At 45.7% G+C, this 26,030-nt stretch overlaps 1 protein-coding gene across 3 annotated transcripts in view; it reads left to right on the forward strand.

The window, feature by feature from the left end:
* SMPD3 (sphingomyelin phosphodiesterase 3) overlaps nt 1–26,030 on the forward strand; it is a 123,467-nt gene that overhangs the window by 91,096 nt on the left and 6,341 nt on the right. For all 3 annotated transcript variants that reach the window (XM_083165655.1, XM_083165654.1, XM_083165656.1), the window contains 4 exons: nt 1,701–3,274; nt 21,078–21,153; nt 24,526–24,681; nt 25,557–25,646. In XM_083165655.1, the coding sequence (XP_083021781.1) occupies nt 1,946–3,274; nt 21,078–21,153; nt 24,526–24,681; nt 25,557–25,646 (1,651 nt within the window). In that variant the 5' untranslated portion in view covers nt 1,701–1,945. The remainder of the gene's footprint in view (nt 1–1,700; nt 3,275–21,077; nt 21,154–24,525; nt 24,682–25,556; nt 25,647–26,030) is intronic.

Below are 26,030 nucleotides of genomic sequence, written 5' to 3' on the forward strand. Positions count from 1 at the left end.
AACAGATTAGAATAACCTCCATAGTGTCTACGCACCTTTAGATTTCAGTTTCAACACATCACACCCAAATCAAACTCTCTGCCCTTGTTGCATCTGCCCCACCAGCAGCGCAGCAAAGTTTTGCCCACTTGCCAACTTTTTGCTTTACTTACAAACATGAACTGGGCCCTTTGTACATACCTCTTACGTTCTACGTTCTACCACAATACATTTTATTCACAACAAAATGGATAGGAAATGAAACTGGCGAAGCTTGAAATGTGGAGATGTTACAATAGTCTGCATAGATTGATATTTGCAGAGAGCACCAGTAAATCTATCATCCTGCGCAGAACCAGCTCAGTGGTTACACAGTTGTCGCCTCAGGGAGCAGACATCCCCAAACACATACAGACTGAAGGTGCAGAATTGATCTGTACGTCTTCTATTCAGTGGAGTTGTCACAGGAAATAATAGTTATTGTTCTGTCCTGAGGAAAGATAAATGGCTTCTGGCTAAACACTGAGTTAATGGAGTCCCAAGGAGAGAGAGCTGTTTATGTGAGAGAAACCATCTCCTATTCCACATTATGATACTATTATAGGTGATCAGTGTACAACACCTCAATCCCTTGATATAGAATATGCCAGGTATCACACAGGGCCGGACTGGCCACCTGGCACGTCTGGCAAATGCCAGAGGGGCCGACGGCCAGGATTTCTTGTCACAAGGTGGAGGCTCCGCCTCCTGATCCTTGCACAGAGAGAGACGCTGGACTTGCAGTGGGACCGGCGGTTCTCTCTGTGTGGCGCTGGGGTCCAGGAGAGAGAGGGGCATCATATGCCGCTACTCCCCTCTCTCCTGCAAGCCGACTCGGCAGCCCATTCTGTTGCTGGTATTACAGTACTGCAGGGTTGCCTACCCTCCCGGAATGGCCGGGACGCTCCCGAAAAAAAGTGGGCAAGCCTTCAAGCCTTCTGCATTCCGCCAGCCCCCCCCCCCCCCCCCGCATCTCCCCAGCGTTTAAATACCTAAATTTGCTACTTGGGGGGGGGGGGGGGGGGTAGGGGCGTGGCTAAAATGACACAAATTGTGTTAGTAACCCCAAGGTTTGTCCACCACTCCTGTTGTGGGTGTGCGCATGCAGAGTGTTTAAAAGGCTCGCAGTTCCCAAAAGCCGCAGCAGGATTGACATGGTGCACAGCCATTAGTGGGCAGGACTGGGTGTGGTCAGCCCTAATTCCTGGATATGGGGGGGGGGTATCACCTGCTCCGCCCCTTAATAGATTTCCTGTCCTCACAAAAAGACAGGAGGCGACCTCAGATGGCAGATGCTGGGAATATCTCGAAGGTGAGCCAGTGCTTCATCTTCAGCTGCAGTCCTCAGATATGCAAGGCTGTCAGGAGGCGTCTTCTTTCCTCGGATGCCTCCTGCAGCATTAGTATATTAGTGGTACAGTGTTGTACAGCCAATTCTCTGCAGCTGTGCAACTATGAATCAGAATCATCCCTGAAGTCAGAATGAAGAGTATAGATTGTTTATTTGTCGTTGACACTTGTAATGAGATGCATAGTCTATAAACCATTCTCAGTGGACTTCAGTTGTCCTAAAATAGTCACAAGCTTATACAGTACTTAGACAATATAATGTCGTCTTCATCAATCTGCTCTAGTTCCTGTCCAATTTTTTAATCAACCATTGTTTTTTTCTTTGCCTACAGGATTCCCTCTGAAACATGAAGGCCTCTGAGAAGCAATGACCCACCACTGGCCACAAGCGCATCCCGTTGCTAGATATAGATTCTGTTTTGGAAACATGTCCAGGTGATATTTGTCAGCCGTGCAAGTAGCTCCCATTGGGCAAAGGCTTAAAGGTGGTTCCTGCCTTCTGCCCCTTCCAGTCAGATTATTCCACTACAGTGACATCACGCAGAAGCTCCCATGAAGAGGACACCACTGAGCTGAGATGGTTTTGCACACTTCCCCCTTTCCCAGTAGCTTCCTGTCCTTCCTCCACTCCCTGTCATGGGCACTTATATTCCCTTGTGTGTGGCTTGGAGATCGTCTCCTGGCCTCTTTCTTACCTACCACCTATGAAAAACGCCAGAGGTCTGATGATCCCTGTTACTTCCAGGCCCTATGTATCATCATCACTACTCCGATATACTTAGCCTTGCTTGTTTCATCTCTACCATTTGCTTTCATCGGCTTCCTGGTGTGGTCGCCTCTCCAAGCTGTCCGCAGACCTTATATCTACTCCCGATTGCAGGACAAGGCTCGGGCAAGTGGAGCTAAGTTATTAACCGAATGGAGAGGAACAGGCAGCTCCAAAAGCTTTTGCTTTTGCTCGGCCAACGTCTGTCTCTTGCCAGACTCTCTTGCAAGGTTCACTAACCTCTTTAACACTCAAGCACGGGCCAAAGAAATTGGCAGGAGGATACGCAATGGGGCCAGTAGGCCCCAAATAAAGATTTACATAGACTCTCCAACCAACACTTCCATCAGTGCTGCAAGCTTCAGCAGCCTGGTATCCCCACAGGGAGCTGATGTTACCCACCGCGCAGTCAACATGGGTATGAAGAGAACAACGTCAATGGAATACAAAGGAGACAATGCTGGAGAGAACAGCAGCGACGAGGGACGGGATGGGAGAAATGGTGGGGATATGGGTGATGGGGAGGATAGTCCATGTATTGTCCGAATCAGTGGGGATGACAGCGGTCACATCTCCGACACAGAGACTGATGCCATGAGTGGACATGTGAATGTGGCGTGTTTGGCCGAAACAGAACCAGACTTCCAAAAAAGCCCAATGCCTAACCACAAGCACAGGGAGGGGGATGGCGGGAGCCTGGACAGCTGTACCACTTCTCGTGACTCCCTAGTCAAGGTCAGGGTGGCAGATGGGGCTACTGACCAAAGTGTCATAAATAACAAACTTCTTTACAAGGCATCCATCATTAAGAAAGCTGCAGCCCGGAAAAAAAAGCATATGGACGATATCCTGGACCATGAAATATCTGCCTTTTTCCCAGCCAACCTGGACTTCCTGTGCCTACAGGAAGTGTTTGACAAACGGGCTGCAGAGAAGTTGAAAGAACAACTACACTATTATTTTGAATATGTCTTGTATGATGTAGGGGTCTACAGCTGCCATGGCTGCTGCGGATTTAAGTTCCTGAACAGTGGGCTCATGTTTGCAAGCCGATACCCCATACTGGACGCTACCTATCACTGTTATCCCAACGGGAGAGGAATAGACGCGCTGGCCGCCAAGGGAGCTCTGTTTATTAAGGTGAGCGGTTGGGGAATCTTATGTTATTATTCTTTAATTATATGGCACCACAAGGGATCCGCAGAGCCAAATTACAGGGTACATAAATAGGCAAAACAAGAAATATGGGGCAGATTTATTAAGCCTGGAGAATTGATAAAGTGGAAGGTGATAAAGTGGCAGCTAATCAGCTCCCAACTATAAATGTGCAGACTAGGCTTGAAAAATGACAGTTAGGGGCTGACTGGCTTCTACGTTATCACCGGACACTTTATTACTTCACTAGGCTTAATAAATCTGCCGAACGGTGACTTACAATACAGTTCAAGATTATATAGGACAACTACAGGGTATATACATTTGGCTATATCAGAAAAGGACACTGGAATAAGTATCAGGGTGGCAGAGAACCAAGGTATTTAATGACATTGAAGGGAATATGAGTAGAAGATAGTTTAAACAAACCTTGCAACTATGTGGAGTGTGAACTAGGGACTCCTTTGCGTGCTGTAGGCGCGTAGCCAAAATTGGGGCATGTCTCTTAGTCAGGGGGCGTGGCGTATTATCACAGTCCTCCCGCGAGGCCACACCCTATGTATGCTGCTGTGGGAGTACAGCCAGCGCTCTGTGAGCTGCTGGCCATGCCCTCAGGCCCTCTGTCTCCCTGAATACATGCTGGTCGAATGCTCACAGTAGGGAACATTCAGACCTGCACCTTAAGCAGCAAATTTGGTCCCCCCTCTCCAATGATGGGGGACTGTGTATGCGCATGTGCAGATCCCCGCAGCAAGCACCTTTGGCAAAATTTTTATTCACCAGAGCGCTCGCTGCCTGTTTGACATTCAGGGGGCGTTCCGGGGTGGACACCTGGCTTTTCATGGGCGTGTCCACATAAAAATGCTGGGTGGACCCCAGCGGACGCAGGTGTGCCTGCTCGGGACAGGCGGATGACGTCAGCGCCCGGCGTCAATTCGCTAGGCTCCGAATATGTGCTGTCTAGCAAGCAGGTCCGAATCATGCCCACTGTCAATTCACCGCTTCTGTGCTTAGCAGGTAGCAGGTTGGATTCCCAACTGCCCCTCCACCCCAACGCGGGATTGTCCTGTGACAGTTGGGACAGTTGAGAGGTATGGTTTAAATAAGAGTTGGAAGAGCAAATGAGGGAAGAGGGCCCTGCTCCTGAGAGCTTACATTGTGAAGGAGAGGCGGTATTGGATGTACGTTACATAGTAGGCTCACTGTAACGCAGTCCCCGCTCTGCATATCTCTTGCAGTGCACGGACTGCTGCATGTCACTCGTTATGCTATAAGTGGAATAGACAGGTACACACTGATACCCAGATTGATGCATGTTCCACTTAATGAAATCTGAATACACTCATCATTTCATTTGGTGAAGGTGAAGGTTAAAATGTTCATAGATCAAAGATTTCCATACAGCGTTATACAGTCTAATAAACATCATTGATCATCCGAATCATTTTCAATGCATTTCTGTTCTGGCTGTAATTTCATGCTGCGTACAGGGATTATGGACCTTATTCTGGTTCATTGGGTAGTGGGTGTTCGTTCGCACGGGGCTGATGATTTCTGAATGCGCACGAGCATGCGCTGGGTGCATGCGGCCACAGCAAACAGATTGTTCGCAGGGGGCGGGGGTTTCATGGAGCGGGGTACACGCCCATGGGAACACCCAAAGTTTCATGGGTGTTGCCATGAAAATGCTGGGTATTCCCATGGTAATCGCCCGGTGATGTGGGTGCCGGGGGCAGGCTGCTGACAGCACCTGATGTCAGCTGCCCGCCCATTTCTGCGCAACCATACACACATATAAAAGTGACCAGAGAGTCACTTTATATATACGTCTGCACACAGTATCTTTCAATGGTCGGCGACCATCGAAAGATGTGGGAGGGATGTATATATAAACCAGCCATTCGCATGCCATGTGAACATACGCGCCGTATGAATGGTGGGCAGGCGTGCCACCATTCACAGGGTGGGTGCTGGTGGACTCGCAAGGATGCAAATTCACATGCAAGCAAATCACCCAGAATAACCCCCTATAAGTATTAATGTGATGTACAAACACTGTGTGCCAAATGTCAGAGGGCCAGATGAATCAAGCTTCAAAATGTGCTCAACTGGCGAGTGATAAACCACCAGCCAATCGGCTCCTAACTGCCATGTTACAGGCTGGGTTTGAAAAATAACAGATAGGAGCTGATTGGCTGGTTGTTTGTCACTCTCCACTTTATTGCTTTTTGAAGTTTGATACATCTGCCACAGAGAGAGACGCAAATATATCCACATACGAAGATCAACTGTGCATTGTACAGTACTGTAATAAACACTTCTGGATGTCTCGGGTGACATAGTAATGGCTTCCTGTTGCTGATTACCTTTTTAACTGTGGTTATCGATTATCATTATGTTTGACTGTACGGATGTGTCCTCACACACCTAGGGGTACATTTAAAGGTTCTAAAAAAAAAAAGGGATTTGCCCATACCAACCAATCAGATTCTATCATTTTTTTGTTGTTGCATCCTACAAAATGATAGACAGATTCTGATTGGTTGCTATGGCAACATTACCCCCTCGTGTCTATATACCATACAGCACTAGACCCTCCCCCCCAAAAGCAGCGTTACACATGTGCGCCAGAGATGCTGGGCTGGGACTTTAACTGCACAGGAATTACTACTGTAGTGTTAAACACGTACAAAGTTGCAGATGATGCTCAACAGATTAGGATTATTGGTCACACATAACATTGATCTGTGCATGTTGGCAATGTAGTGTTGTCATTCCCAGGACCCAGCGATGGTAGCTGATGAAAGGGAGATACTGCCGGGGGAAGCAGCACGGGGACACAGCTGTTTGCCGGGAAGCCGCTGGTCGCAGGACCATGCGCCGATTGCAGGGCTGGTCGTGAGAGTGTGCGATCCCTGGCGTGTGTGTGGGGCTTACAATAGACTAATTAAAGCACATTTATTATTGGTTGCTTTATGACATTAAGTAAGATCATATCCCAGTAATCATATTATGTCAACTAAATAAACAAAAATACTTGTGTTACTGTGCTACACGACATAGCTAACGTATAGCAATTCCATGTACAGTAGCAAGTGTACATTATAGGATATGCCTGGCTTGCTGTGGTGACACACTGATCTTCTGTAGCTGTCTTGAAAACGGCCCTCCGGGGTTGAAACGTTGACCATGCCTGTCTACAATCCTTGAATAAAAAAAGCATTTTACCTGCTGTGGTGGTGAGTGCCCTCTCTGGCCTAAAAACCGGACTCTTTGCTAGATAGATAGATAGATAGATAGATAGATAGATAGATAGATAGAAACTAAAGGAACCAACAGGGGAAATAGTGATGGCCGCCTATTCAATGGTGACGTTTCCGAAAGCATTGAAGGTGGATTCTGATAAAACAGATCCGACTTTTAAAACTAGTCAGATCTGTTTTGTCGGAAATGGCCATGGATTGTGGAATTCACAGCATGTTTTTGACAATCCACCAGAGGCGTAACTCTGGGAGGCAACGGAGTCATCTGCAGCCGGGCTCCTGCACCTAAGGGGGCACCTCTCCTCCCCTGCAAGTTTGAATCAGTCAATTTAATGCCATCAATATTGCTTCCGCGGCTGACTTCCCCTCCTAGTAGGACCATAGATGTCACACTTTTTTTATTTTAAACATAATATACATAACATACATACAAATATTTATATGAGGTGGTGTGTGCGTGTGTGTTTGTGTGTGTGGAGGGGGGGAGAGGCAGGGCACCAATATTTTTCTTGCCTCCAGGCAATTAAAATGAACTTAAGCCACTGCAATCCACGTCCGTTTTCTCCGAGACGCCCGCTTTTTGACACTCAACAGGCAGAACATTGAATTCCGCCTGTCGAATCAAGCTGGGCGAATCCTGACCAAGATCCCGACTGCCAGGACGTTCCAACAGTCGGAATCCCGGATTGAATACCGCCCAAAATGTTCATATACTGTATGATTGCTCGCTATTTATTACAGTAATTTACTGGACAATGATATTAAGCTCTTTAATGCTGGACAGCTCCCTGTATAATACAATTGTAAAATATTATATATAGTAAAGAAATATATATTCTTAAAGCGGCATATTCCTTTACAAGGTACCAGGTTGGTGTCCCTTTTAACTTAAATTCCACTTTAAAAATATGGGCATAATAATATGGGCATTCTTGCATAACACCATGTTATGGCACTTATGGCTTCTTGCACCCTATTACATTTACCCCCATATATACTCTGGCTGATTGTATTACCTCCTGGTTGGTAAATTGACCGGATAACCAATTACACCCAGAGTTTTCTTGGTACACACATTGGGGCAGATGTATTAAGCCTGGAGAAGAGATAAACTGGAGATAAAGTGGAAGGAGATAAAGCACCAGCCAATCAGCTTCCAACTGTCATTTTCAAACACAGTTCATTGGCTGTTGCTTTATCTCCTTTCACTTTATCTCCAGTATCTCCAGTTTATCTCTTCTCCAGGCTTAATACATCTGCCCCATTGGGTGATATATTGATCGGTCAATAAACCATTGGTCCGACGGCCAGTGTGTACCAGCAATATGTCTGTGAACAAAGACATCTTGCCACATCGTGCTGTGTGTATGAGTGATCCGCCCGACCATCAGAATGGCAGTAATTGAAAGTGTAACTGGGCGGGCCATGTAAGGGCCCGCCCATTTGTGACATCAGCCATGACTGATCTGTTAATAAAGATCACGTTGCCTAATCCATCTGCCACTATATCTTCAGGTGTGTACCCAGCCTTATGGGACCGCTCTAATAGGCTCTGGATCTTGTACATCTGCTAATAATTTGTATAATGATATCCAGCACTGATCAATTTGTTGGTATTTTATCAGTAAAAGATAATAGTAATTACAGTTATATTATACTGTATTGTGTTGAGGTTTTAACATATAGGCTGGAAATAGATTTCACAGGCTCTACTAGTAGATTGTAACCTGATTTCTGCTACTTACAGAAGCAATCTAGAGCCGCCAGGTTGTTTATTGAATTTAGGGACCATTAGCAGTCTACTATAAGTGCATGGAGAGAGATAAGGGCTGTGTGCTGTGGTGGGGGAGGGTCAGATTGTCCACTGCACCCGTACAGACAGTTTCTGGCTGCACCATACCACCACCTGCGTGTATACTGTACACCACTCTAACATTACCTCCTGCAAAGAGTCACTGTCTGTCAGGCACTCTGGGTGAGATTTAATAGGCTGAGAGATTCAGAAAGTGAGAGATTTGGTAAGAAATCTCCAGATTTTTTTAAACGGCAATCATTTACACGGCAAAAACAGTTTGATTTTGCAGTGTAAATGATAGCCGCTTTAAAAAATCTGGAGATTTCTTACCAAATCTCTCACTTTCTGAATCTCTCAGCCTATTAAATCTCACCCTCTGTGTCCTAATACATACTATGGCGGCCAGTGCCAGACTATTGCGGCACATTCATGGTGACTCTGATGGTGGCGCAGTACAAACATCGACCAACTGCGCACACGTGTCCACCTCTGATCAGACAGGCTTGATTTGTAAATTAAGCAATGTTAACTGAATAGATGCCATGCACTAGTGTGCGACATCTAACAGTGTCAGAAAGAGTCACGCCCCCAGAGTGCTGAAAATGGGCGTTGTAGCTCTCAGCCACGCCCCTCCGTATGAATCTGCGCCCCACCGGACTGAGGACCTGATTCAGATCTGATCGCTGGGCTGCAAATCTACAAAGACCGGGTATCAGGTAAATGCTGCCCCCCCCCCCCCCCCCCCCCGCCCTGCACACGCTAATTGCCGCCCTTGTGCATGGCTGCAAATTAGTTTGCAGCCGTGCACACAGGAAGTATCCATTCACCATCAAATAGATTTCCTCCTTGCTTGCTGCGATGGCCGTGGTGAGAAGGAGGCTGATGATGATGTCAGTGGCCCTCCCCCCTAACGACCAGGGAACGTCTGCATTTTTGGGGAATGCCCAGAAAACACCAGCCGAAGGCCCCAAATGGTGCCCACATTCCATCACATAGCGACTGGCCAGTGATCACAGGTGTTCTGAGCCTTGTCCCCCTCAGCACTATGCGCCACCCCTTTTTCTGGAGTTTCTGTTCCTCTGACACGGCAGGTCCCACTTGCCATGAAGGAGAAGTTGAGAGGTATTGTATATGCCAATAGAAATATCAACGTTCATTAGTAAACCCAAAATCTATGACTCTATGGAGGTCCAAAGGCTGCAGCTGAGGACAGAAAACTTGTTTTCTATCCCAGAGCCAATGCTGGTGTGACATGGGATTACTGAGGCTTTATAGCTGAGGGCAAATAGTAATGTGACTATAGGTGGGGTTATTAATACCGCAATCATATCATTCTAATATATACCAGCAAGTAGGTCGACACCACTAGGTGCAGGAAGGTTGACATGACTTAAGGTGGACAATGCTAAGGTCGACAGTGAAAAGGTCGACATGGGTTTTTCTACCCGAATGTCAACACAGTCAACATAAACACTAAAACGTAGCACCGCGTCCCCTCGCATGGCTCGCTGCGCTTGCCATGCTTTGGGCACGGTGCCTCACTACGCTCGGTGAACTATTTTATTTTGGGTGGGGCCAGGGGAGGGAGAGATGGGGTTGGCACCAGCAGGTGCAGCTGCCGCCTCTTTTTCATCCTCCTCCTCCTGCTGGTGAGCTTGTCTTGCCCTGATGCATGCCATGGCGTGTGCTGTGATGTGAATGTTGGTTGATAGTGCTATTGAAGGTGTTGGGTTATGAAATTAGAAAAAACAAAAATAACATGAATTCAAACAACAACCATAATTTCCATGTATTTCATTATTGCGTTTTTAAAATAAAAAACATACACACACATATACACACACACACACACACACACATATACACACACACACACACATACACACACATACACACACACACACATACACACACATTTTGCATACATTTGCAAACATTCGCATGTACATAATGTTTAAACTATACATTACTTACATTGGAGGACATAACGGCGGATCCTCCCCAGCAGATCCGGCTGCCTCCTCCGCAAGTCAGACCATGGCTGCTCGAGTTGAGCGACGGTTCGCCTCACTCCAGTCCGGGCTCACATTCTGCGCCGGGCTGCATTATAGGCTTATCGACATTGCTGATATAGGGGCCCATGGGCCCCAGGCGCCGGTCCATTACCTCCACTAGGGCCACTAGTTTCCTCTGGGAGAAGGGTGCGGCCCTAATGGAAGTCATATTGGCAATGGTGCAGCACATAATTGCAGGTACATATACAGCGGTGCAAGTAGAAAAAAGTTCTTAGTGGTACTGTAACGTGCGACAAAGGCGCGTGCCGAAAATGGGCGTGGTCGGGGCATTACCAGGGTGTGGCCATATGACATGAGGGGGAGTGGCTACATGACAAAACTTTAGAACACGATGACATTTCTGTTTGGGCTTGTGCATTGCATCCTGCACACAAAGGGCCTTATTCTGGTTGGAGCGGCCGGGCCGTACGCGCACGTCCCGGGGTTTTTAATGATCTGCGCATGCGTACATTCGCTAATGCGCAGGCACGAACACTCCACAACGCTTACGGCCGGGTCTCTACGTGCGAAAAAACCTGTACGCGAGTGTACGGGCATTGGGGGCGGCATAGGGGCGTGATGAGGGGTGCGGCCGAAATAATGAGGGAAAATGGGCGTAAATATGGGCGTACACGGGGGTGTGCACCAAAAATGAGCGGTGCTACTACCGCACGATCGACTAAAGCACCGTTCATTTCGGACACAAAACAGGCGGCCGCCAACCGCCATCTCAAACCACCCCTACAGATACCGCATGTCAGCGTGCGCCTGGGTTAGCTAATTTACGCGGATTACTACCAAACACATACACCTGAATGTAATAAGCAATGCTGCAGTCTATTAAGTCCAAACCATGATTTCACTACCTGCAAGCCACACACATCACTCTAACACATTGGAAGCTTATCTTTCTATACTTCTCTACATTTAAAGGTTTGTTTAAATTGAGGTAAGAATCTTTGTAAGACCTGCTTATATATGCTAAGGTAGGTATTTGTTAAACAGTTATACACATTCACTACGTGCTTTCATAGACTTTACACAGTAGCACACTCAATCGACACAAGTCGACATGTGTCGACGTGTTCACTCTAATACAAACATAGGTTTTGTATTTATGATACAATAACATAAACCACATCTAACACCTACAAAGGATGTTTCAGCAATGTTTTAATCCCATGGCCACTATTTTGCACATTAATTAATTCAATCAATTAATTAATTTTCATAATTATAGTTGAAAGGCAACATTTGCAGGTCCATATATATGAAGGGTATGTCAGCGTACACGGACGTACGCTCACTCTCACGAGCGGTGACATAAGCTGAGTTTTCTATTGAAAACAATAGGGACCCGTCCGTGCAAGCTGGCGTACGCTCAGATCTCCGCAAGAAGGCGGTGGGAAGACGGACGAGAGACGTCCGTAAACGGCGGCGTACGCTCAGTTGTACGCCAGTTGTCGGAGTGTAAGGGCTGGCCCGTCCGTGTACGTTGGCGTACGCTCATTAGTACGCCACTCCCCTTCTACGTTGTTTATGGCCGTACGTATGCGGCAGAGTTGTGGGTGGACTTAACCCCAACGGCCGCGTACGGCTAGCGTACGTTAATTGCGAACGTACGCACGTTTGGCCGCTCCGATCAGAATAACCTCCACAATGTAGAAGCCAGGATCAAAGTGTAGGAGCCAGACAAACCATAAATAGGGATATCTTGGCAAAAATCTACACAGTACTGCCTGTTACACGTCACACACCCAATACATATTACCCATGCCATAATGCCCATTACACATTACAGTATGCCACACATCATAATGCCCATTACATATAATACCACACACCATAATGCCCATTACATATAATATAACACACCGTAATGCCCATTACATATAATACCACACACCATAATGCCCATTACATATAATACCACACACCATAATGCCCATTACATATAATATAACACACCGTAATGCCCATTACATATAATACCACACACCATAATGCCCATTACATATAATACCACACACCATAATGCCCATTACATATAATATAACACACCGTAATGCCCATTACATATAATACCACACACCATAATGCCCATTACATATAATACCACACACCATAATGCCCATTACATATAATACCACACACCGTAATGCCCATTACATATAATACCACACACCATAATGCCCATTACATATAATACCACACACCGTAATGATCATTACATATTATACCACAAAAGTGCCGCTAACCTACATGCTCGTTGCTATGGGTTTCATGCTCAATGCCAGGGGTTTCAATGTTTCATGCTCTCTGCCAGGGGTTGCATGTTGTATGCCAGAAAGACTACAAAGTCCAGCACAAAGAGTTTAATATAAGCACATAGGGCCTTATTCTAGTTCACTCATAGAGGCAAATTCCTTCTCAGATGGACAAAACCATGTGCAATGCAGGGGGGCAGATGTAACAGGTGCAGATAGAATTAGATGTGGGTGAGTTATTTTGTTTCTGTGCAGGGAAAATACTGACTGCTTTATTTTTACACTGCAATATAGATCTCACTTTGAAGAAAAACCCCACCCAAATCTTACTCTCTCTGCACATGTTATATCTGCGCCAAGATGTCACTGCGTAAACCTGTGCATGGGCAGTCATATGCTAGCCGGGTTTTGTTATGGCGGTATGGGGTACCGGCGCAATATGTTATAGCGGTACGCCGTAACATCCCGTACCGCCACACTTGCACCCCTGTAAATATATAAGTTATGCTGTTCACTGATTGGTTGCAAACATTCTTATTTGGTATAAACTTTATTAATCCTTTCAATATTAACAGTATCTGTGAGTTTAAATTTAGGCCAGACTTTAATATCTACACGGGCGTACACATGCTTGCCCATTCCGTCACTGTACTGTGCGAATCGTACGTATGAATTATACATTATACAACAGACAAAAACTGACCTGTTGGCCTGTCTGCAAGCAATTGTTGGGCGAATAATTAGCATCTGCATAAAATCATATTTTCAAATATGTAAATATCACCAAATGATACCTGTTATGCTGTCCTTTTGGGGCAAGTGTGGCATGGCTTTTCTATCCAGATTGCATTACCATATGCGTACGTCCCGCGTTTCATGGGCGTTCCCATGAAACGCTGGGCGTACGTATGGTAATCCGGCCGTGACGCACGTGTGGGGGGGGCGGATAGCTTTCGCTAGGAGAAATGCCAGAGTGATCTGGCTGTCTGACCTCTCGGTCCATCATTCCATGGTCGGAGGATGGGGAGGTTCCCACAGATGGGGGAGTTGTTCACATGAAACATCCACTTGTAGTCCGTTTGCTCGGCCTCTTACCGCATTCGGACGGTGTGAGTGATTCGTAAGGTAGGCGGAGCTAAGAACACTCGGTGGCCGTCCGAAAATACGCATCCGTCTGAGTCAACTAGAATAAGGGCCTTATTGCGTAGGGTCTTGAAGTTGATGAAGTGATGGTTTTATGTGACATTTGTAAGAGAGGAATAAAGATGTGTGCACAGTTCCCAAACAGCAGTGATGGATGGTGAGAGTGAGTGGTAGAGGGCCAGATGTCTGTTTCCTCCAGAAGTGGTGGTGGGCAGATGTAGGAAGTCTTAACCAGAGATAGGTGGTGGCAATCAGGTCCTACCTGCCATGTTACATACAGAGTTAGAAAAAGACAGGTAGGAGCAGATTGGCTGCTTGGTTATCAGTGTCCCAGTTAACAATTTGTAAGCTTGGTACTTGTGTCCCATAATGTGTGCATGAGCAGGAGAGTAAAGGCACCGATTTCCAAACCATTGAAAGGAAAAGAGGCTTAGAAACACATCAGTGGTGTTGTTAGACCTGATACAGGTGTGTAATTTAATGACGTGAAGTGTATGTTTTGGTGCAAGTGTGAGTGTTGACACATGTCGACTCCTGTGAATTGTGTGTCCTGTTGTCCTAACATGACAGGCACATTTGCATTAAGGGTGTAGATGTTTAAAAGAGACCTAATTCCACATATTCCAACATGTGTATTTGGGCTCCCAAAAAATGCGAACAATCCTACCTTGGAACGGTGGCAAGTGTAGAAAGTGAACCTTCCAATGTGTATCTGGCGTGTGTAAGGCTGTGTACACACGGAGGCGATTATGTCTAATATTGCGGGCAATATGGTCGCTGAGCAACCATATTGCCCACGATGGCAGTGTGCACGCGCTCCTGTTTTCCACCCCTGTAGTGATCGCTGGTCGCAGGAACATGCTCCTGCGACCAGCTGTTTTTCACTGCCAGGCTCCCCCGGCAGTTTCTTTTTCATCAGCGACCATCTCTGGTCACTGATGCAAACGGGACACTGAGCGATATATCGCTCATCGCGAGCGATAGATCGCTCATCGCGAGCAATATATCGCTCAGCGATATATATCCCCCCGTGTGTACGGGGCTTAAGGCTTGCAGGTACTCAATTGGGTAATTAGTAAATTGCCTGCAGCATTGCTTAGTATTGCGTTCAGATGTCAGTATTGTAGGTGTGGCGCGCGTTAATTACCCGACGATCGCGGCCCTACTCAGCCAAATGGTCTAAGAGTGCAATGGAGCAGTTTTTGCAGGACCGATGGTTTAGGGGCAAAAGTGTCCTGACCGCTCGCCGAGCCAAGCGGATGCACCTCCGTGCAGTTTGAGCACACGCCCCGTGTACGCCCAGGGATACGCTCAGTTTCGCCCTGTTTTCTAGACTCGCCCATAAATACGCCCACTTTGTCCGTCTGTCATCGGACTCGTCTTTTTGATCGGTGAGTCCCGTCCGCTACCAGGGTGCTGTCGTCGCACATGTGCATTGCATAAGGTACGCATGCGCAGTGGGGAAAAAAACGTGTTCCGTCCGCACACGTAGCGGACCGATTCAACCAGAATAAGGCCCACAGTGTGAATAAAGCACAGATTTGCTGAATATATATATATATATATATATATATTGCTAAATATGAATTTAGCAATATGGGAAAAACATATCTTGTTGAAAGAATGATATGATCATAACGATTACTTCTAAGCCAGCAACAACTGACTTTACTACTCACAAACTTACATTACTCCCCATGAGCAACGAAGGGCTCCTGACCTGGAAATGCTCGTCCCAGATGCATTGTGCAAAACAGTCTCCAATGTGCTGTGGTTTTCCCAGGATACTCCTCTTCTCGCTTCTGGAAATCGTTAACATGAAATAATTAAATTACTGTGTGAGAGGTTAGACTCTTGCTGTATCAGAGAGTAACTGTATAATATTCTGTTACCGCCACACGGATAAAGTTTAGAGTTTTTTTTCCTGCAGACTGATCCCTTGGGAGCCCCGTTTTCTGTTTCATAATTTTCAAATGCAAGTTCAGTTTTGGAGGTGGTTTAGTCCAGATACTGTATATGCATCATCTGTATCTGCCGGTGTAGTATGGGACTAACATAGTATTACAGGGTAGAGGTGGTTTAGTCCAGATACTGTATATGCATCATCTGTATCTGCCGGTGTAGTATGGGACTAACATAGTATTACAGGGTAGAGGTGGTTTAGTCCAGATACTGTATATGCATCATCTGTATCTGCCGGTGTAGTATGGGACTAACATAGTATTACAGGGTAGAGGTGGTTTAGTCCAGATACTGTATATGCGTCATCTGTATCTGCCGGTGTAGTATGGGACTAACATAGTATTACAGGGTAGAGGTGGTTTAGTCCAGATACTGTATATGCGTCATCTGTATCTGCCGGTGTAGTATGGGACTAACATAGTATTACAGGGTAGAGGTGGTTTAGTCCAGATACTGTATATGCGTCATCTGTATCTGCCGGTGTAGTATGGGACTAACTTAGTATTACAGGGTAGAGGTGGTTTAGTTCAGATATTGTATTGTATATGCATCATCTGTATCTGCCGGTGTAGTCTGGGACTAACATAGTATTATAGGGTAGAGGTGGTTTAGTCCAGATACTGTATATGCATCCTCTGTATCTGCTGGTGTAGTATGGGACTAACATAGTATTACAGGGTAGAGGTGGTTTAGTCCAGATACTGTATATGCATCATCTGTTTCTGCCGGTGTAGTATGGGACTAACATAGTATTACAGGGTAGAGGTGGTTTAGTCCAGATACTGTATATGCATGATCTGTATCTGCCGGTGTAGTATGGGACTAACATAGTATTACAGGGTAGAGGTGGTTTAGTCCAGATACTGTATATGCGTCATCTGTATCTGCCGGTGTAGTATGGGACTAACATAGTATTACAGGGTAGAGGTGGTTTAGTCCAGATACTGTATATGCATCATCTGTATCTGCCGGTGTAGTATTGGACTAACATAGTATTACAGGGTAGAGGTGGTTTAGTCCAGATACTGTATATGCATCATCTGTATCTGCCGGTGTAGTATGGTACTAACATAGTATTACAGGGTAGAGGTGGTTTAGTCCAGATATTGTATATGCGTCATCTGTATCTGTTGGTGTAGTATGGGACTAACATTGTATTACATGGTAGAGGTGATTTAGTCCAGATACTGTATATGCGTCATCTGTATCTGACATTGTAGTATGGGACTAATATGGTACAGGGGAGAGGTGGTTTAATCCTGTTATACAGTATGCGTCACCTGTATCTGCCAGTGTAGTATGGGTCTATTACGATATTACAGGGTAGAGGTGGTTTATTCCTGTTATATGCATCATCTGTATCTGTCGGTGTAGTATGGGACTAATAGGGTAGAGGTGGTTTAGTTCAGATACTGTATTTGCATCATCTCTATCTGCCGGTGTAGTATAGGACTAATACGGTATTACAGGGTAGAAGTGGTTTATTCCTGTTATTTGTGTCATCTGCACCTGCTGGTGTAGTATGGGACTAATACAGTATTACAGGGTAGAGGTGGTTTTGTCCTGTTATTTGCGTCATCTGTATCTGTCAGTGTAGTATGGGACTAATACGGTATTACAGGGTAGAGGTGGTTTTGTCCTGTTATTTGCGTCATCGGTATCTGCTAGTGTATTATGGGACTAATACGGTATTACAGGGTAGAGGTGGTTTTGTCCTGTTATTTGCGTCATCTGTATCTGCCAATATAGTTTGGGACAAATACGGTATTACAGGGGACAGGTGGATTATAAACCTTTCCCACTGCAGCTCTTAAACGGTAAATTGCCATTTTTTTAGCCTTTTTAAACGGGTAGAGCTGCAGTGGGAAAGCTCCAGGTTGCTTTACCCGTTTAACAAATACCGGTATTTGTTAAAGGGGTAAAAAAGCAGTGTTTTACCCATTTAAGAGCCTTTTTTTGCCAGTGGGAAAGACTCTTAAACGGTATCTAGTAATAATAATAAAGGTTAAGGACATGATTGGCTTCCTGCATGTGATGACTGTACAGTGGGGCAAGAAAAGTCCATTTATATGATAGCCCATGTTTACAATGGCTTTAAATGGGTTGCTTTGTGGTTTTAACGGGTACAATGTGAATGTGACAAAAACGGTATTTAAACGGCAGTTTACCGTTTAAGAGCTGCAGTGGGAAAGGGTCTTTATAGCTCTTACCCGTTTAAAGACCCATTTACAAATACCAGGTCATTACCCGTTTAGGCAGTGGGAAAGCAGCATAAGTCATGTTATATGCTTCATCTGTATCTGCCGGTGTAGTATGGGACTAATATGGTATTACAGGGGAGAGGTGGTTTATTCCTGTTAAATGCATCATCTGTATCTGCTGGAGTAGTATGGGACTAATACGGTATTACAAGGTAGAGGTGGTTTATTCCTGTTGTATGCATCATCTGTATCTGCCGGTGTAGTATGGGACTAATTCAGTATTACAGTGTAGAGGTGGATTATTCCTGTTACAGTATATGCGTCATCTGTATCTGCCAGTGTGGTATGGGACTAATATGGTATTACAGGGTAGAGGTGGTTTATTCCTGTTAAATGCATCATCTGTATCTGCTGGTGTAGTATGCGACTAATATGGTATTACAAGGTAGAGGTGGTTTATTCCTGTTGTATGCATTATCTGTATCTGCCGGTGTAGTATGGGACTACTTCAGTATTACATTGTAGAGGTGGATTATTCCTGTTACAGTATATGCATCATCTGTATCTGCCGGTGTAGTATGGGACTAATATGGTATTACAGGGGAGAGGTGGTTTATTCCTGTTAAATGCATCATCTGTATCTGCCGGTGTAGTATGCGACTAATATGGTATTACAGGGGAGAGGTGGTTTATTCCTGTTAAATGCATCATCTGTATCTGCTGGTGTAGTGTAGTATGCGATTAATATGGTATTACAGGGGAGAGGTGGTTTAGAACCCTATTCAGACCTAATAGCACAGCTAAGAATTTGCGAAGTGGTCGATTATTGATACATTGCGCATGTGTGTGGGCCGCTTTACGCGTGTGTGGCGCCCGCCAGCGATCTACTACTGCAACTTCTTCTGATCGCTGCCCGTTCACACTGTGATTGACAGGAAGTAGGCATCTGTGGGTGGTAACTGGCCATTTAGTGGGAGTGCACACCAATTCGCATGGCGGATTTTCAGGGTAGAGGTGGTTTAGTCCTGTTATATGCTTCCGCTATATCTGCTAGTGTAGAGTGGGACTAATACTGTATTGCAGGGTAAATGCAGGGCCGGTGCAAGGCACCGGAGCGCCCCAGGCGAGTTGGGGTGGGGGTGCCGGGGGGTGGGGGCGGGGGGTACCTGTTGCGCCCTCTGGGGAGCAGGCAGGGGGGTCCATGCTGGCATCTGACAGGAGCCTGCAGTGGTGTCCTTGCCGCGCGGGTACCTGCGGCGCTGTGTATAAAGCTGGTGGCGGGGGGTCCCTGCAGTGAATAAGAAATAACTAGCGCTATGCGGTGTGGCAGGAAGCACTTCTGTTTTGAAAACACTGGCCGCACGCTGATTGGCAGAATCTCAGCCAATCAGCGTGCGGCCAGTGTTTTCAAACCCGGCAGCGCTTCCCGGCAGATATCGCTAGTTATTTCTTATTCACTGCAGGGACCACCGCCAGCTTTATACACAGCGCCGCAGGTACCTGCGCGGCAAGGACACCACTGCAGGCTCCTGTCAGAAGCTGGCATGGACCCCCCTGCCCGCTCCCCAGATGGCGCAGCAGGTCCCCCTTTGCACCGGGGGCGAGGGGCGAACTGATGCCCTCCAGTGGCCGACGCCCTAGGCAAATGCCTAGACCTGCCTAGTGGTGGCGCCAGCCCTGGGTAAATGTGGTTTGGGCCATGTGCAGAGAAAACATCGCCACTCTTACAGAGGTGCGGGGAAGTACCCCAAAAATCTGGAGTCTCTCACAGGACTGGGAGATTGTAGCTGTACACCTCACATGGGGAAGTCAGGGGAAATGTTATGATGCCGGTGTATTCATGGTAAACCAGTAACAAGCTGTGTCATAGGTTGCTACAATTACACCCACTTCCACTAATCTCCAGAAACGAATTAGTGTTCCCGGGATACAATATTAACCAACTCAGTGAATTGCATCATTGTGCCAATGCTTAGACTGAGTAGGTTGGAGGATGGATAAAAAGCAGAGAAGTATAAATTATATGTATGCTAAGCATCTGAGGGTTTTGTAGTGTAGTGGACAATTAGGCTAATAAGCACCTATTCTAGAAGTGCAGAAATCGGTATTTGTGCACCAAGCTGAATGAGGTCCAATATGAGGTTATATCATGTATCTTATTTTATATACTGAACAATAGAGACCGAATAATATGCTGTATAAATAGGGTGTGTATGAGGTGCTACATAATATGTTGGTGTATTTGGTATGCTGTATGCACATTAGATTAAAGGTATGCCAGCAATAGGCATGGAATGGGTTAAACATCCAATGCTGTGTGTGTGACCCTTGGGAAGCATGTGACTCGGGGATCCAATAAGGTACCTGGGAATGGCAGAGTTAGCTGAACATTAGGGCAGGAAAGGGAGGAGTCTTCCTCTCTTTTCTGCTGAGTTTTCCCTCCCTCCCTTCCCTTGATAAGAAGTGGGGGGGGAAGGGGTTCTTTGGGTGTTTAATCGCGTTGGCTGCTAGGCGGGAAAGAACGGCAGGTTAATAGTTTTTAGCCTTCATTACCTGTTGATGCAGCGTATATAGATTGTTTTCGGTGCGCTCACCTATTCATTGACTTAGGCCTTTCGCTCGATCACCTGCTCGGGGGCAGCGACACCACCCGGCTGGGTGGGTAGTCAATGCAGTAGGTCGAGTGGATACCGCTTGGTAGGGTAGTTTTGATTATGTATGCAGTGATTGGGGGTGGAGTTTAGTTTAGTAGCCGTTCTTTCTTGGCCACCATTTATTTAAATTAGTTTAAAGAAATCAAACTAGCTTAAAATTTGAATAATAAATCAGCTAACAATTTCTGCCAAACCTATGTCTCCGAGTCTTTGTTTCAGGTTTATTAAGTAAGTTAAGTTATGTTAAAGGTAAACATGCTAGAGGTACACACACATAAGGTGCTAGGATGTTTATATACCTACTTACTATCCATGCAGGATAGGAGCAAAGTAACAAAAAGGGACAAATTAGCACCATAGCAAAACCATGTTAGGAATATGCGATATGTAACTCTGGGACGATCCAAGAACAATGTCCTAAATGTTATTCTCTGTGTCTGATGTTATAGGTGCAGGTGGGGAACATTCCTCAGGACCAAAGAATTGTGGGATATATCTCCTGCACTCACCTGCAGGCTTTGGCAGGTAAGTCACTCATCTCTACTTATAAAACAATTATAGTATTATTATCATTCTTATTATTGTTGTTTTTATGTGCGTGTTCTTGTACTTCTTTTTCTTGTACTTCTTGTTCTTATTCTTATTCTTGTTATTCGTGTTCTTATACTTCTTGTTCTTGTTTTTGTACTTCTTATTCTTGTTATTTTACTTCTTCTTGTTATTCTTGTTCTTTTACTTCTTATTCTTTTTATTCTTGTACTTCTTGTTCTTGTACTTCTTGTTTTTATTGATTTTGTACTTCTTCTTGTTCTCTTACCTCTTATTCTTTTTTTTCTTGTACTACTTCTTATTCTTGTTCTTCTTGTACTTCTTGATCTTGTACTTCTTCTTGTTCTTATTCTTCTTCTTCTCTTACCTCTTATTCTTCTTGTTCTTCTCGATCTTGTACTTGTTCTTCTTATTCTTTTTGTTCTTCTTGATCTTGTTCTTGTACTTTGTCTTGTTTTTTTGTCTTATTCTTGTTCTTTTTGTTTTTATACTTCTTGGTTTTTTTTATTTTTATTGTACTACTTGTTCTTTTTCTTGTTCTTTTTCTTGTTCTTTTTGTTAATGCTGTTGTTTGAGCAGGGTTACTGTAAATGTCTTGGGGGGTAATTCAGACTTGATTGCTGAGACTGCAGATTCATGTTAATCATAAAGTTAATTCCACACATATTAATTTCCAACACAAGCAGCACAGCAACACAGGTGGATCACGGATCACATGGGTGTGCATAATTATCTAGTGAGTGCCTAGGAGTCGATTGTCTTGTGTTCTGGGGGCGGGGAGACCAATGCCAGTTAGCAGCCAGTGACTAGCCAGTGCTATCCTGACAATTTCTTGAATAAACCACAGCAAGCTGGTGAGACATGTATAGACATTTAGTTAGTACTGTATATACATATAGATAATGGCAAGTTAAGCAATGGTACTCCTGTTTTTTAGGTAGTCCCCCACACACCAGGAAAGTGGTTGTTTCTCCCGCATCCCACACACTTCCTGGGGCAATATGATGAGAATAATACTGCATGTTTGCATGGAGGGGGCGTGGCAGTTATGATGTATTTCTATAATAAAGATGCATTTAATCAGGTCACACCCCCATCACCTGCCACTTGCATCTGCAGAGGAGATAATACAAGTATGTACTGATGGCATTAATCAGAAGTAATTAGAAATAATCAATAAACTACCTAAACTAACTATAAACTAAACTGAATATAGCAAAATCTAAAGCTAGTATAGAGCTAAATATAACTGGAACGAATATCCAATTTGTTTACACTCCACGATTGTTCCAAAATATTTGTTTGATTTATGCCGTGTCTACTTTCCAGAACTGTATAAACATATTGCAGCAATATCTTTCCATATATGATATGGTCCCTTTAGGGAACTCATAATTTAGGTTTCGACCGCTAGCTCTAACAACGGCAGTTTTCCCTCTCAACGTCACCCACACCTCTGCCTGTCTGACAGCTATGCCAGAGATACCTCCAGCCAAAGCTGGGGAGCAGTGTTTGGATTCCACTGGGAGAACACAGACATGTATTTACATTACTGGTCCCTGCTCTGTGACTTTTGTTTGAGTTCCCAAAAAGAAATATGAACAGTGAATACTGTGAGCGATGTTCATGTAACAGAGCCACTGACATTAAACAAACCAAGTGTGTGAGCTGTGGTTGGAAGCTGTGGGTGGTCTGAGTATCTCAGCCTTCTTATAGCATGTGCAGCGATATAATAGTAAACTGTTACCCCTATTGTGCATCAATAATTGTTTGCGAGGTAAACCATTTGATTTGGTCTAATCTATATATAAAAGGCTAAGGCGGATGCACTAACATCCGCCGCCCCACATCGCCACACATCGCCGCTTACCTAATTGTTAATACTGGCATATGCACTAACATCCGCCACCACACATCGCCGCTTACCTAATTGTTAATAATGGCATATGCACTAAAATCCGCCGCCACACATCGCCACTTACCTAATTGTTAATACTGGCATATGCACTAACATCCGCCACCCCACATCGCCACACATCGCCGCTTACCTAATTGTTAATAATGGCATATGCACTAACATGTGCGATTATTAACACAAAGGACATCTCTTGTGATAAGGACGTCCTTTGTGAAGCGGTTTCAGCACTGGACTTCTGGCGCTGAGACACAGGAGTCCCGCCGCACTGACGGCGCTGGCTGCTTTGCATGCTGGGAGGGATCTGTGACAGATCCATCAGAGAGAGGCCCATATGCTTCTATAGGATATAGACGGTTTTTTTCTCAGAGGAGGGGCTTTAGTGCATTTGAAAATGCGGCAAAACCCCGAAATATGGGGGTTTACCACATTTTCACTTTAGTGCATCCTGACCTAAACCCTCCTCTCCTTTCATCTTCTGAACTGCTGCCCGGAGGTCCTGGAGTGCAATCTTCTTCAACTCAGGATGCCGGTGTCCAATTAAAATGCAGCACCGGCTGGTGGGCCAATCAGAGCTCGCGTACCCGCACCCGTTCTGATCTGCTGCCAGTGCACAAGCTCTGATTGGCTCAAAAGCCGGTGCAGCATTTTAATTGGCCGCTGGAGTCCTGGGTTGAATAAGCCTGCGATCCAGGACCTGCTTTGTTCAGCGCACTGAGCGCAGTGCTGTCTATATCCTATAGAAGTATATGGGCCTCTCTCTGAAGCACTGTATGATGGATCTGTCACAGATCCCTCCCAGCATGCCACGCAGGTGTATGCGGTGGGCAAAATGTGGTGGGCAAAATGAGCTTCCCGGGCCCTTCCAGAGGCCGGAGACTGGGACAGCTGTACCCACAGCACCCCCTTATTGGCGGCCCTGTCTGAAGGATTCTGCAGAAAGTAACCGATCGTCATGCAGCCCCTATGCGTCATACTACCTCATCTCTTACACAGGATATTAACAAGAAAGGACATACAGGCTGTTATTAGCGTACGTCTTTATACTGACACAACACACATCATTACAGAACATTTTGTCACATTGGATGAGATTACTATGTACGCTCAATTACAGCCCACAAAGCACAAAATGTACCTAAGATTTCAAATTCCAAATTGTAGATTCATCACCATGAGATGCAATTAGGTACTGGCTGCTGTGCTTGTTATAAGTGACCCGTATTACAGGCCGGTCTGCACGGACAACCTTATTTACGGCCAATTACTAAAAAGGTTGGATGGGGTAATGAAAATAGGACACATAGACATTGGCAGTGCAGGCGGACAGAGAGCTTCTCCTGCTATTTTGGTGGTGGTCAGGTTGATAACGTGTCACAATAGGGAATCCGTATTGCATGCATGTTTAATAACATAGGTCCTCTCTTCTTCAGGGGACGCAATGATCCGATGCGAGCAGCTAGACTTGCTCCATGAATGGGTGTCTGAATTTCGTAAATCTACCTCCCCCTCCAGCACGGCGAACCCGGAGGAGCTGGTGGCCTTTGATGTCATCTGTGGGGACTTCAACTTTGACAACTGCTCATCAGGTAGGAGCTCAGGTGTAAGGGGCTGGATTAATGGATACAGGGGCCTGGAGCCAAAAATCATTCAGAGAATAGAGGAAGCCTTGGAGAGAGTTAGAGGAAGGAGGTTGCCCAAAGTTACCTTCTGTCATTTTACAGACTGTGCCGGTGGCGTAACTTGGGCAACGCAGCACAAACAGTGGGGGGGGGGGGGGTTAGGGGGAGCTGGCACCGTGGACCGTGGGGGCGCAGGACATCTGCAGGTTCTATGAGGTCTGGCAATCCAAAAATGGGCGCCACTTTGGTGGAGACAGATTGTGAAGTTCCTACTGGAGGACTTCTAGCATCAGTCAGGGGAGCGCAGTAATGGGGGCATCCTGGACTATGTCTCCCCCTAGCAATGAGCATGTAATCACCTGGCAAGGAGCATAGAAACCTTCTGGCAACAAACATGTAACACCTTGGCAAGGAGCATAGAAACACATGGCAACAAGCATGTAATCCCTTGGCAAGGAGCAGTAAATAAAAAACTTTGGCGACAAGCAAGAAACCCCTTGAAATGAGGCAGGTAGCCCCTGGCAACAAGGTATATAACCTCTGGCAACAAGAAAGAAACCCCTGACAACGAGCATGTCGGTTAAAAAATGAAAATTAATGTATGGGGCAAATCTGTCTTTAGCTCTGCTCCATTCACAGTGCTGTTTGCAATGCGTTTAGCCTCATCCTGCCCACGATGCAACGGATGTAGTAGGGCCACCTACCCTTCCAGTAATGCGGAAGCTACCCTTAAAATCGTGAGCATCCCGCTTCTGGGAGGGCAGGCCAGTTTGGGCATGAGTGCTGAGAAGAAATGTCAGTGAGTGTAACCAAGAACATTGTGTCCCTGTGTTCTGTTGCAGAAGATAAACTGGAGCAGCAGCACGCCCTGTTTACACACTATAAGGATCCGTGCAGACTGAGTCCTGGAGAGGAGAAACCCTGGGCGATAGGTGAGAAATGTATATGTTTTCCGACAGTGCCACCTGCAGGAAACATTATATACTGCAAGTAACCAGATCACAGCGTTTGTGTGTCGCGGCGAGTGTCTGGATGGCTGTGACGCATTTGTAAACAGTGTTAATGTAAAGGGATAAAAATCTGGCAGGAACAAGAAAGGGAATCAGATCAATCTGAATAAAGAATGTCACAATGCAACACCCAGCTCGCAATCATTTCGGTGTCATTCCTGAAAGTGTGGCACCCGCTGCGGTCTGTGGGGGTTATTCTGGTTGTTTTTGTTCTACGCATGTACATACGCAGGGTGCATGCACCCACAGCGAACAGACTGTGCACGCACCCAGGACAGCGGACGTGGAGTGGAGAGGAACGTGGGG

The sequence above is a fragment of the Crinia signifera genome, chromosome 11, assembly GCF_055691185.1.
Source record: "Crinia signifera chromosome 11, ASM5569118v1, whole genome shotgun sequence".
In the NCBI taxonomy this organism is placed as follows: domain Eukaryota; kingdom Metazoa; phylum Chordata; class Amphibia; order Anura; family Myobatrachidae; genus Crinia; species Crinia signifera.